The following is a 13,177-nucleotide window of genomic DNA, read 5'->3' as shown; positions in this document are numbered from 1 at the left end:
CTACAGATATGCAGTCTTTCGTTTGTACACAAGCCAGCGCTGAGCAGTTTCACATTATTAGTGGGACGTGTCTGTCAGGGCAGGGAATGCATCTTTAAGAGGTGCTGTTCAGTGCTAGAAATGCTTAATACATGCACACCTTCCCCTCCAAGTGAATTGCAATTTTCGGTCAGTAATCAGTGCTATAGAAACAACTTTTAAAAAGTCTCATGCATTTTACCATTTGTGGCTCTGTGTTCCTTTTCTCTTACTATTGTAAATGAACTGCATGTGTGGCCTATTAAAGTCATCAATTAAATTAGACATTCACTAATTTGCCTATTTTGACATTTTTCCAATATTTTCAGTTCCAGTGGTTTGATTTCATATGCACAACTAATCAAAACTACAGAAGCAATGGGATGTTGCAATACATTTGCACACTATTGTACCTCTGGTCTTAGTGCATGATTTGTTCAGTGATATATGTACAGTGGATTGCTTTACATACATAAAGGCTATGCCAGAGATGTTCATGCTATAGTTATTCCACATAAAGGGGGTTGGGAAGTTTGCCCCCCATTATATGAAGTACTAGGAATACATCTACTACCATGCACAGCTATGGACTCCAGTGTACAGTGCTTCAGCTATGGACTCCAGTGTACAGTGCTTCAGCTATGGACTCCAGTGTACAGTGCTTCAGCTATGGACTCCAGTGTACAGTGCTTCAGCTATGGACTCCAGTGCACAGTGTACAATGCTTTAGCTAAGAGCTCCAGTGCACAGTGTACAATGCTTCAGCTATGGGGTCCAGTGCACAGTGCTTCAGTTATGGGCTCCAGTGCACAGTGCTTCAGCTATGGACTCCAGTGCACAGTGCTTCAGCTATGGGCTCCAGTGCACAGTGTACAATGCTTTAGCTAAGGGCTCCAGTGCACAGTGTACAATGCTTCAGCTATGGACTCCAGTGCACAGTGTACAATGCTTTAGCTAAGAGCTCCAGTGCACAGTGTACAATGCTTCAGCTATGGGCTCCAGTGCACAGTGCTTCAGTTATGGGCTCCAGTGCACAGTGCTTCAGCTATGGGCTCCAGTGCACAGTGCTTCAGCTATGGGCTCCAGTGGACAGTGTACAATGCTTCAGCTAAGGGCTCCAGTGCACAGTGTACAATGCTTCAGCTATGGGCTTGAGTGCACAGTGTACAATGCTTTAGCAAAGGGCTCCAGTGCACAGTGCACAGTGTACAATGCTTCAGCTATGGGCTCCAGTGCACAGTGCTTCAGCTATGGGCTCCAGTGCACAGTGTACAATGCTTCAGCTATGGGCTCCAGTGCACAGTGCACAATGCTTCAGCTATGGGCTCCAGTGCATAGTGCAATAATAACATTGTTGCTGTAATAATGATATAAGTAGAAACACACCAGCAAACAATACAGAACATAGGAAATTAAATATTCAGAACACGTAGATGACACCCCCTTAATACTTGTGCATTTGTTTAATGTTTTAATTTACAACTTGAATACAACGTCTTGGAAGCTACAGTGTATCTTTGCCTAACCCTCCTGTCTGGGCCTCTTGGAATAATGTTGAATGACAGCCAGTTTGAAATCTCTCTCAAGAGAACTCTAGTAACCTGCTGATTCAGTCCATTGCCAGGTCGAAAGGGCACCGTCTATCTTTAGAGCGGATTCTTACAGCATGTACGGCAGACTCACTTTCAGCAGCTAGCATTTACACCTCCAATACAGTTAGCAAGACAGCATGGCCATCCTGCTGGTTTATCTGGATTCACAGGAATGACCACAACAACCATTGACTCAAATAGGGTATTCTATCAAACAACTTGTTTAGGGAGTGGTAGCGTGTGAGGTTTAATAATACAACTAGCTTGTGCTGTGAATTCACATTTCTAAGCAATTATAATATTTAATATTCTAGATATACTTACATATATCTATTTACTATATTTAACTCAATGTAATTTAATATAAGGCCACCATCTGTTTGATAATTAGCTCAGAACTTTTTAAAATAATCAGTCCCAAACTCATGAAGCTTCTGTTAAATGACGTCTCTAATAAGACCAGCATGCTGCTGTAAACTGCCAAAAGATACTATTAGAAACTAAACTGGTCAATTACGACAGCAGCACCCTCGGCAGGAAGGCCACCCACCCCCTTAAGGACACATTTTTGATCCCTTGACTGGCCTTAATACAGAGCTTATATATATTATAAAAATTACATTTTAAGTGGACAATTTTAATGGCACCTCAAATAAAATCATCTGGCACTGCTTTCTCATGAATCTCAAATGTAATAAATGTCAAACTCCTTCATTTTACTTAAACCAGAAAACTGATACAGTTGGCCTTGCAAGTAGAAATATTTCTATATTCTGTCTCCTTTGCTATGAAATTCCTTCATCTTGAAGGATGTTGGCTAACTATTTTAAACTAGGCAGTTTCCCATTATAAAAGCATAGCAAAGTGTGATAAACCATGGTGAAGCAGAGGTACTGGGCACTGTAAAGCCCAGAGAGGTATGGTAAAGCATATTAAAAAGATGGCAAAACAGGGTAAACAGAGATAAATGCACAGTATAACCATGGGAAAACTGCAATATTACTGTGCAAATGGTAAACTTTTATAAGGGGGAGCCTTCACCAAAACGTCTACATTCACAGTTTCTTTAATCACTTAGTTTGACTTATCTTTGACTTTATAACAGTATTAAACGACTGTATTAAGCGCTCCAGGTAAGATCATGGAGTAAAGCCAGCTTTGCGTTCATATGTAAAGGCCGGTCCTGGTCCCAGATTGCAGGCCCTGGGCCACATCGAAACTGCAGCCTAAATGTAGGCCAGCCGGGCTGCCTGTTCTTTTTTGGAGCGTTCACATACGAGAAAAGGTGGCCCTGAGGCGGCCCTGGGACACCTTAAATCACAAGTGTGAATGGGGTCACAAACACACATTGCAAGTTAGTGGATTCAACTGTAGATTCTTTTTAATTGAAAACCCAGACAGGCTACAGTTAGCTGTCCTGGCATGTATATGATCCATTCTCTAGCTACTGCTTGCAGGAAATTCACGATTGACCATTGAGACGCCGGTAACCAACCAAGTACAAGAAGCTGGCTCACATGCAAACTCAAGCTGTGCAGGAAAATTGCTATACGTATTTGTTAGGCATTCAATTTAAATATCATGTGTAACTGGTACTTTTTCAATGCGTAAAACACCCAGTATGCAGCTTATCAGGAGAGCTGACTGTATTCTCATCCACCCTCATGCGTGCTACAGCACAGACAGGATTTTCTCAACCGTTAAATGCACACAAGTTTGTTTTCAACCATCCTCACAAGTGTCAATACACGCGGTTCTCCATTAGCGTCCGTGGAGTGTTCTTTTTATATAATAGATGTATTTTTAATTCGTTTTGTTTCTAATTCCTTTAAACTAAACACCTCAGTGAATTCTGGTGGTGTTTTGCTTTGCAGTTGAACGCGGTCGCGTCCCAAGCGGATCTTTAATGGACACTGCAACTTAATTCCCTTTCATATTGAAATGTGAAACCGTGCCAGTCCTCAGGGGTTTATATTCATGGTAGAGACTTGCTGCTGGAGTTTTTTGTGCTACAGTTTGAACCAGGGTGGTGATATTATGTGGTACATGTTAAAACGTGAACTGCACTTGACCGGGCATGCGCTAAATTATTTTAGCTCAGAAAACAATTTAACGCCCATCTGAACGGGGAATGATGTACTAATAATTTTTTTCACAATTCAGCAAATGTATGTGACTAACTGATGAGCAACACATTGGGTAATCTACAATTGTAAACATATACAATCTTGAGGGTGAACTACAGTGTGTCTTGTTCGTTGTGATTTGTGCAGTCATCAGTCACAGCATTGACAGCCTACCTTTTTCTGTCGTTAAACGGGTACACCTACCAGGTTAGGCAGCTGTTGCTTTCATTTGACCCAGACAGAGCTATTTTGCCAACAGCTATGGCCACACGTTTTGCATAACCTTGAATTTTAGGATTGAGAATACATGAACATAATTTAGATATTTTATTTATCATGTAATCAAAGAAACTGCAAAATGATATCGCAAAAGTCTATCAGAAGCCATAACAGTAGTACAGTATTTCATGTTATATTTCATAAAGTCACATTTTATCATTTGTCAGTTTTTTGTCAAGTATATGGAAAACTACAAAGCGGTATGTAATTCAATATGTTAATGTAACATTATTCAGCATGTTTCATTTGACTTTATGAAGCAAAATTAGTAGGGTGATGCAACGCTTTTGGCCAGAGATGTATGGTAGAATAAAAATAATTGTTCCACAGTTTCTCTCATAGCTACTCAGCCACACATGAAACAAAAAAAAGTAGGCCCTGCCTGATAGTTTAGGAGACGTTTGCTTGTTCTTTGCTTGACTAGCAGCAGCAGCACAGTTGTTATATTTGATCATTTTGCAAATACTACGCTTTCACACTGCTGTGGCAATAGCTAGGGGTCATTTTCACATATCAATCAGTTCTTAAAAGAAGATTGCTTCTACAGGGACTGTGGTCACATTAAAAACTTCATCTGCATGTTTCCAATATTTCATTTCTTACATCCTTTTATGTGTGTTCTCTATGCTTCTCTGTTTCGGATATCTTTCTCCATGCTTACTGACTATTCAAGAAAAACAATTGCTGCTTAAACATATTCATGGGGAAGCATATTGGTGTTACACAGACATCAGAGCGTGATGCTTCATCTGGGAGCTTCAATGCACAGCACGCTAACACACTTCCCTACGTCACTTACCACATCTTTCACAAATTTGGCTGAACATCCCTCATAAAAGTTTACCATAGTAAAAGCATAGCCAAGTGTAATAAAGCATGGTAAAGCATAGGTAAGCATTGTGAAGCACGGAGGTATGGTTATGAATTAAAGATGTACAATTTTAGAGTGCAATTGAGTGTGCCGTTCTCTCTCTCTATACTGATTTATGGCTTCAGCCTTGTGAACTTGCACCTCGTCTGCTTCAGTGTGTGGATCCTTTCTTTAAAGTATTATACAAACCCTGGCAAAACATGGTATACTATGGTAAATCCATTGTCTAACCATGGGGAAAAGCGTAGGGAAAACTTTGCAAATTTAAGAATTAAATCAAATGTTTAGTTCAAACACAAGTGTAAATAATGATTTCCAATTTGTTACTGAAAGTGGAATATATATAATAGAAGTTGTTACATTGTAGCACATACCACTATGCTAGCCTTTGTAAACATTACGTTTTGAACTCATGGAGGAATGATTTCCTGAAATATTTTCGAATGTTTCTTGTTTGTATTCTATAGTGTGGTTCCAAGAGTTCTTTCTTACAGACATAGAATATTTGGTCATCTTTCCAATATTGTACTGCTAGTTTTTTTGCAACGAGTAGAGGAATATTCATTGTCAGTTCAAATTAATATAAAAACATAAATGACAATTTTCACAACAAGCACAAACAGAGCCTAGGTGCTGTACACATAGTGTCATGTGACTGCAGCAAAACAAAACGACCACATATAAAACAAACTGGTAAACCAGAAACACCCGCAGTGTTTCATACAAAGCAGATTACACAAAAACAAACATTCACTCATTTTAGGTTACAATTGAGAGGAATTGTGGGGTCTCTATATACTTTTTAGCATGTCTTATCATTTTATTTAACAGGCAAGCTTAGACCTGGTGTACAGTAAATGCCTTGGCACTTTCTGCTTAGGCAGTAAAAGGAAAGGAAGATCACCACAAAGGGTTAAAAGGCATGCTTGAAGAGGGCTTTCATGTGCTTGGCCCCGCCTCCTATGGGCAGTGGCATCACAGTGTAATTGGCACTTGTTCAGGGATCAGTCAGTCTCCCGTTGTGAATGGGTTTGTTCTACATCATTTCAGCTGTCAGGAGAAGCAGACTAGAGCATGAGGGAGAGGAGAGGAGCAGAGAGTGAGAGAAAGTGAGAAGCCAGCCTGAGGCATGGAGAATAGCCAAAAGAAGGTACGATTCAGACTAGCATGAAGACCATGGAACAGCATGGGGAGACAGTGCCTCTTCCTGGGGAACCGGAGACAGACAGAGAAATCTATCTGAACGAAGGTACCAGAAAAGAATAGCATAGGAGACTTTCAAGCAAAGCATGCAGAAGGTGACATTTGATAGAAAAATGTGAATAGCAAAAAGTTAGAGGCCAGCAGAGACGCCAAGAAGATTTATTTGAAAAAAGAAGAAGATTACAAGAAGAACCTGGGGATTCTATTTAAAACCAAAAAGAAACTTAAGAAAACCGACAATGGGAAAATGTAGTTTCAGGAAACTGGGGTCGAGCACAAGGAAAAGGACAGACGCACAACTGTAGCCCCAGCTGTTAGGAAGAAGAAGATAGAGAGAGTGGAGGGAAAGAAAAACATGAGTTTGCCAACAAACTGTGGCTTTCTGACTACGACGGATCTCTCCTTAAAATTACGAAATGGGAATATCTTTGGGTCTCCTTGTGCTGTCAACCGGCCGATTGATATCGTACAGAAGCGAAAGCGGTAAATCATTATTTTTTAATATCTTTTGTGTTGTTTTTTTAATAGGTGAACAGACCTGTTTTAATTTAAATTAACGTTAATATTCTTTTGCTCAGAAGTTTCTGTAACTTTTTCAGGGGGATTGGGGAGGTATAGAAAGGTTTCCAATGGCATCTAACTAATTTTGTGAGAATAAATTTGAATATGTTAAAGATCTCATGGAATTTATAGCTAGGATCACAAGTTTAGTACTGTTAGTGCAATTAGCAATCAAAGGAAACCTACATATTTCTATGACTGTGACTTTATAAAACTTCTGTTAATGTCACCCTTAGCTCCTGATAAGAAGATCACTTTGGTTATCATCACACTCCGGTGAATATTAGTTACATGAATTAGTCATACAGCTGGTGTCCACCCCACTTACCCACTCTTAGAAATACAAGCATAAGACTGTACAGTATTGAAATGTTCCGAATACAAAGCATGGTAGCCCAATATCACATACCAAACACTGCAATAGGTATGTCTATGACTTTCTCTTGTTTTTAATTACTACAAGGTGTTGTACAGTTTAATAGACTGTATATTGCAAAGAAATTGGATCCATTAAAACAGCATTTTGTTCCAAAGTGTAGCAGCCATATGTGTTGCATCATCAACACTTTGTTTTGAATGCTTGTTTTGCCAGGATATTGGTGAACTCCTGATAAAGTCAACTCAGCTTACCATTTCTGCTCTGTCCCTTTGCAGGTTTGGCTTTAGTTAATGTCTTACCTGTTTCTGCTATCATTCTCTATTGCAGTTTCTGGTTAGATCAATATTTACAATGTTTACTGACTATTCCAGGCATAATGGTTCCTTTGCATTCACGGGTCTCCTTCTGAAAAAGATTAGCCCTTTAAGTTAGCGATAAATGGACATCGCAAAATGAGCTCAGGTGAATGGTGTGGTGACCTTAAGGTTGGAGTTGTTTTCTTAGTTGGTTTAGTGGTCCCATACTGGTTCCAACTGTGACAATTAGCAGTTTACAGAAACTGACCTGAAGCCATTCAGACACCTACCCCCATATACACTGCATGACTTACCGTAATAACACAGTCAATGTTAGTGATGCAACAAATAATTGATTCATCAATTACTGATCGCCATGGCTTTTATTTTGCAATCCTCAATTACACTTCAAGGCATCACTCAATTTGGAGCCTCGCGTAGCTAGCGACCCAGAACCACGTGCTTTCCTTGCGCTGGACTGAAGCTCTTCTGATGCTATTTGTGTTGCGATGAAAAAAGCAGATTCTTTAGCGAGTCGATGAAGGCTCTACCGCGTGGTAGTTGGCCACGATGGGAGTTATGCCTCCCAAGCCTTCATCGAGAGGGCACTATTGCTATTAGAAATGAGTACCTTGAACTTGTAATGATTCGTCAGGTACCCTTCTGCTGTGAAGTTTTAGAAAAATAGTCCCAAAAATGTTTATAAAAAAAAAAAAACAGAACTTTATTAAACAAATAACTTTTGTACTTGTCAGAGCTGCTTACAGTTTATCTGGAGCAATATTACTGAAGTGTCCCTGTTTCTCTTTGTTGAAAGACGCTGAGCTCCAGTTGAGCTGACAGGCGGAGATTGGCTGATGTGGCAGTGGCGGGTACTGGATTGGATGCTTTCGTCCGCATAAAGTATTGATTCACTGGTTTTGGTGACTAATAAAATACATTTGGATCAATTGTGTCTTTGTTTAGTATTTGCTGTCCAACTGAGCTTTTATTATGGCAAGTGAAAATGAAAAAGACAGCACTTGCGTGGATTGATTTTAAATGTGATTCACGGTCCAGTAATGTCTGCCAGAGCTGGAAGCTGATTATACTGGATTGTTTTCTAATTGATATTAATTAACAGTTTTCTCAAGGCATCCATTACTATGTGTAATATGTGTTGAGAGGTCGAGCATTGAATAACCTTTACATACTTGGTGCTAATGAGTTTATTTTTAACCGGATCTTTCATTCAAATCCAACTGAATAACCCGGCAAATCGCACTGTTCCAAATGATGTGAGCTTGAGGTATGCAGCTGTCAGGTTTAAACAAGATTTCTATTCCATAATTTGTACTTGTTACACAAACAGATGATGTTAATAGAGTGCTATGGAAAGCTGTAAACATTCACCTGTCCTTGTTCATGGAATAACTGCGAGACTCCGTGAACGGTCATGTTGGAGCTCATATTACCTGTCCAGGATCCCATTAGGAACACTGGTTGCTCAAGTTTGCATTCGCAGTAATATGGCTTGAATTGACTTGGATTATGATTGAGTGTACAGGATGATTCATAGTCGTAGCATTGGAAAACTGAAAGTTACGTGGAAGATGAAATGCAAAGAAACATGACTGATGAGACACTCTGTACTGCACCGCCTGGATACCAGGAGGTTGTCAACATTTCAGTAGAATTGAAAACAATGCAAAACAGTACTGGAGCAGAAGGCTTAGTAAACCTGGCCCATATTTATTTGTACATTTGACTTCATCCTGCAATTCTTTTATACAAATTGTTCATCTCTTTCAGTGGAATTGATCGCAACATTGAAATCACCCTGCTCACATTTATGAACAACAAACCTCTATCATTTCTCATATTTCAAAAAGATCTACCCCTCAGGCAAGAAAAAAGACAGAAACTGGGTTCAGCCAGTGAGAACTCATTTAGGAATGCATTGCTTGTCATGGAATTACTTTATGAATAATAACAATTGCCTTAGGTCTTGTAAAGCTATTGTATTTCCTGAAATTCACATAGGTGTGTTTTTATTAGACATGGGTGTTGCCAGGTTTAGAAAGTTTTGCAAATGTAATGACACCAAAACACACAGCTCCACAGTGCCTACACCACACACACACACACACACACAGCTCCACAGTGCCTACACCACACACACACACAGCTCCGCAGTGCCTACACCACACACACACACACACACACACACACACACACAGCTCCACAGTGCCTACACCACACACAAAAACCATAAAGAACTGCTTAAATTTGAGGCTTTACATATCATTTCAAGGAGGTCCTGGTAGGTATTGTAGCATTACAATACACAGTTATATAAGAATTCATTATTTTGTTCAATTGTGGCCAACAGACCAACCTGTCATTAAAAACATGTGGATTAATACAACAATGCAAAGGGCTGCCATAGTTAAATGTTGCCATTAACCATTACAATACAATTGCATTCACATTTGATGCTTATTTTGTGAATATATAATGTCCTAAAACTAGCTAAAAGTTTGTTGAGTTAAGGAGTCCTTAAACTGAATAATATCACATATGTCATGTGTGATATATGTTTTCTATCCCCACGGTTGGACACCAACTTACTACCACAATAATGGTCACCATGTGTGCCGTATAAAGCAGATATTGCATGGCTCAGTATGTGATAAATAGCAGATATTGCACGGCTCAGTATGTGACAAACAGCTGTCTGGTAAGAAAGCACAAAGACGAATGAAAGTATGTTTAGTATAGGTGGCTGTGTGGTCTGGTGGTTAAAGAAAAAGGGCTTGTAACCTGGAGGTTCCCGGTTCAAATCCTAGCTCACTCACTGACTCACTGTGTGACCCTGAGCAAGTCACTTAACCTCCTTGTGCTCTTATGGGTGAGACATTGTTGTAAGTGACTGCAGCTGATGCATAGTTCACACACTCTAGTCTCTGTAAGTTGCTTTGGATAAAGGTGTCTGCTAAATAAACAAATAATACATTATTAAGCACAATCGAGATCTTTTTTATTATTATTTTGGAAGACAAGATGACAGGCAAAATTGGGCTGTTCCCAATTACATTGCTGAGCAGATGCAGAGCTATGGAAAGTGATTCTGAAATCAACTCTTAATTTAGGGTTAAACATCCTTTCTTTTCCATACAGCGTACTTGTTATATAAACAGAACACTGTACGAGCGCACATGGAGTGCTGTGGTTATTGCACTCATGAGGATGGCTGTAGAATTAGCTTTGTGGAATAATGACAGTACTCCACAGTCATGATGTATTCTCTATATACACCAGCCTTCAACAAGTATCAGGACAGATGCAAAGACTGTGGCAGAGCCTTTGTTTCATGACACCATTGCGGCACTTTATCTATACAGGGATAGCAAGATGTGTATTTAAGAAGTATTCCAGTGAGTGGAATGTGTATCAAATAGGCAGCAGTGGTCGTGCTGTAAGTGCAGTGTATCTTTACCTCGGCTTCTCCTACTTAAGGTTCCTTGCCATTAGCAGTCACTTTGGTTATATGCGTCACAAAGCTAAACAGGCCAGTTCTGAGAGAGGCAGGCTGAACCAAAGCTGATTTTTTAAATTTTTTTTATTTAGTCGTAGCCAATTATTTTTATCATTTTCTCCCAATTTGATATGTCCGACTATTTTTAGGCTCAGCTCACCGCTACCACCCCTGTGCTGACTCGGGAGGGCGAAGACGAACACACGCTGTCCTCCGAAGCGTGTGCCGTCAGCCGACCGCTTTTTTTCACACTGCGGACTCACCATGCACCATGTATTTTCATTTTAAAGCAGGACACTTGGTACTACACTGGGTGTAAGAACGTTCTCAGTTTGCTTGCCTTTCCTTCCAGGAAATCTTTTACTGCTTCACTTCCTATGTCACTTTACCTTGGGTCAAAGCATCTTACTGGCTGCAAAGCATGTCAGTCAACAGGGGAAGCAGCTGGTTGGTTACTGACAGTCAATTAGACCCTGCAAGGGTGGGAACAATTTCAACCATGAAGGGTTACAAACAGAGTTCTTTAACCTAGCACCAGATCATTTTAAAAGGAATGTTTTCTAAAATATGTGTTTCTTTCCAAACTACACATTGAAACCCTAAATACGAATGTGGTGGAAACCGTATGGAATGATTCTGGCAGCTCCAATCACTTGACTGGCCCTGTGTTTGGAGAGCAGGGTTACAGCAGTGGTGCATCGGAATCGTCCAACATCTGCTTCGTCTGTCTGTCTGCAGCCCCATGCCTCACTCATGCGTGTTCAGTGGGTCATTGTTACTCTTTGCTTTTAAATGGCGCACAGGTTTCTGACAATTAAAGCCATTTCTTCCACTGCCTATGCTTTCTTTAAATCTTAACTGGCAATTGGGATGATGAAAGAATCTAATATACTAACCGAATATAAGGATCTTGAAACAAGTTTGGATGAAGCTGCATAAATTATCTCACATTTCATTTATACTCTGGTGTATTCAAGTCCATGTATATTGTGCCACTCACTAGAATCCAGAGCTGGATATAGTAAGTACATATGCAACAGAGTATCAGAATTCAGGATTTTTTGCCAAAATATTTGTAACTTTTGTGCAACATAGATTAAAAAGTGAACAAGTTGAATTGACACTCAACCCTGAGTGAGAGACTCATACCTCTATATATATTCAGTTGTGCCGGGATTCAATTACTAATTAATCATTCACTTGAATCCCAGCATGTTAACTAATTTGTGCACTCCCTGTGCCCACATACTATTACATACTTTATCTGCATGTGAAGTGATTGTGCAATCCCCGTGCCTAAATACATAATACAACACTCGTGTTACATAGCCCAGTTTATATCCTGTGCAGCAATGTATATACCCCAATAATAACACACCACATACAACATATAACACAAACTACACACAGGAGAGGGCACCCCACCACAACCCCCCACATTTCTCACATCAGATTTTACATTAGAGCTCAGGTTGCCCAAATCTATTTAAGGAATTTGCCAACTCTTGTTGTTGCTGAGAACAGCAAAACTTTTGTCTTATCTGAGTTCAAATTACATCCCCAGAATGTAATATTACCAATAACTCCTGTGTGTACATTTGTATGAGAAATTATGAGACCGCCAACTTTTGAAAGAAACAAGACACTCTAGTAAGGCTGAAATAGCAGTGGTGTCACCAGGTATATAAAAGTTGTGTGTCGTCAGCATACCAGTGAAAATGTACACTGTGTTTACAAACAATCTCACCCAGTGGCAGCCTATATAAAGAAAATATGGGCCAAGAATAGAGCTCTGGGGGACACCACAAGTAACAGTAGATACTCCTGATACAGACTCCCCTAAAGAAACAAAGTCCTGTCTGTCAGTTACTGGAGACTTCAACCAGTTTAGAACAGTTCCAGTCAGGCCAACCCAGCTTTTAAGACGATCAATTAAAATGTCTTGATCCACAGTATCAAATGCAGCACTGAGGTCCAAAAGAACCAAAATGGATTCAGAGTTAGAGTCCGCACTCATTGGTAAGTGATTCACCACTCTGACAAGGCAGATCTAAACCCAGAATGAAACTTTTCAAGGATATTGCTACCAATGGGTCTAAAATGATTCAAAGCAGTGCGGTCTAATCCTAGATTTTTAAATAGAAGCTTAACCAAAGCAGTTTGCCGTCAAACTGCAACTGTTCCAGTTTACAGATCTATTCAGCCTGGGGGTTTTGCAAACCCATTTCTTCACATTTTATCAGAGTAGACAAAATGAAAATCGGGCAACTTATTTATTTCACAAATACTGTATTTCAGAATGACAATGCTTTGCTGGTAACTGCAATTCTAAGCA

General features: G+C 39.8%; 1 protein-coding gene across 3 annotated transcripts in view; it reads left to right on the top strand.

Annotated features, from left to right (window-relative positions):
• The window catches only part of LOC131721857 (cAMP-specific 3',5'-cyclic phosphodiesterase 4D-like), a 182,645-nt gene that overhangs the window by 115,065 nt on the left and 54,403 nt on the right, over positions 1–13,177 (top strand). Inside the window, exon 1 of one of the 3 annotated variants that reach the window (XM_059014951.1) lies at positions 5,900–6,572. The exons of the other annotated variants lie outside the window; for them this stretch is intronic. Coding sequence (XP_058870934.1) covers positions 6,445–6,572 — 128 coding nt within the window. The 5' untranslated portion in view covers positions 5,900–6,444. Of the gene's footprint in view, positions 1–5,899; positions 6,573–13,177 lie in introns of those variants that run through there. 3 annotated transcript variants of the gene reach the window in all.

The sequence above is a fragment of the Acipenser ruthenus genome, chromosome 49 (genome assembly GCF_902713425.1).
Source record: "Acipenser ruthenus chromosome 49, fAciRut3.2 maternal haplotype, whole genome shotgun sequence".
NCBI classification, from domain to species: Eukaryota; Metazoa; Chordata; class Actinopteri; order Acipenseriformes; family Acipenseridae; genus Acipenser; species Acipenser ruthenus.
This window is presented reverse-complemented; position numbering and strand designations above follow the sequence as displayed.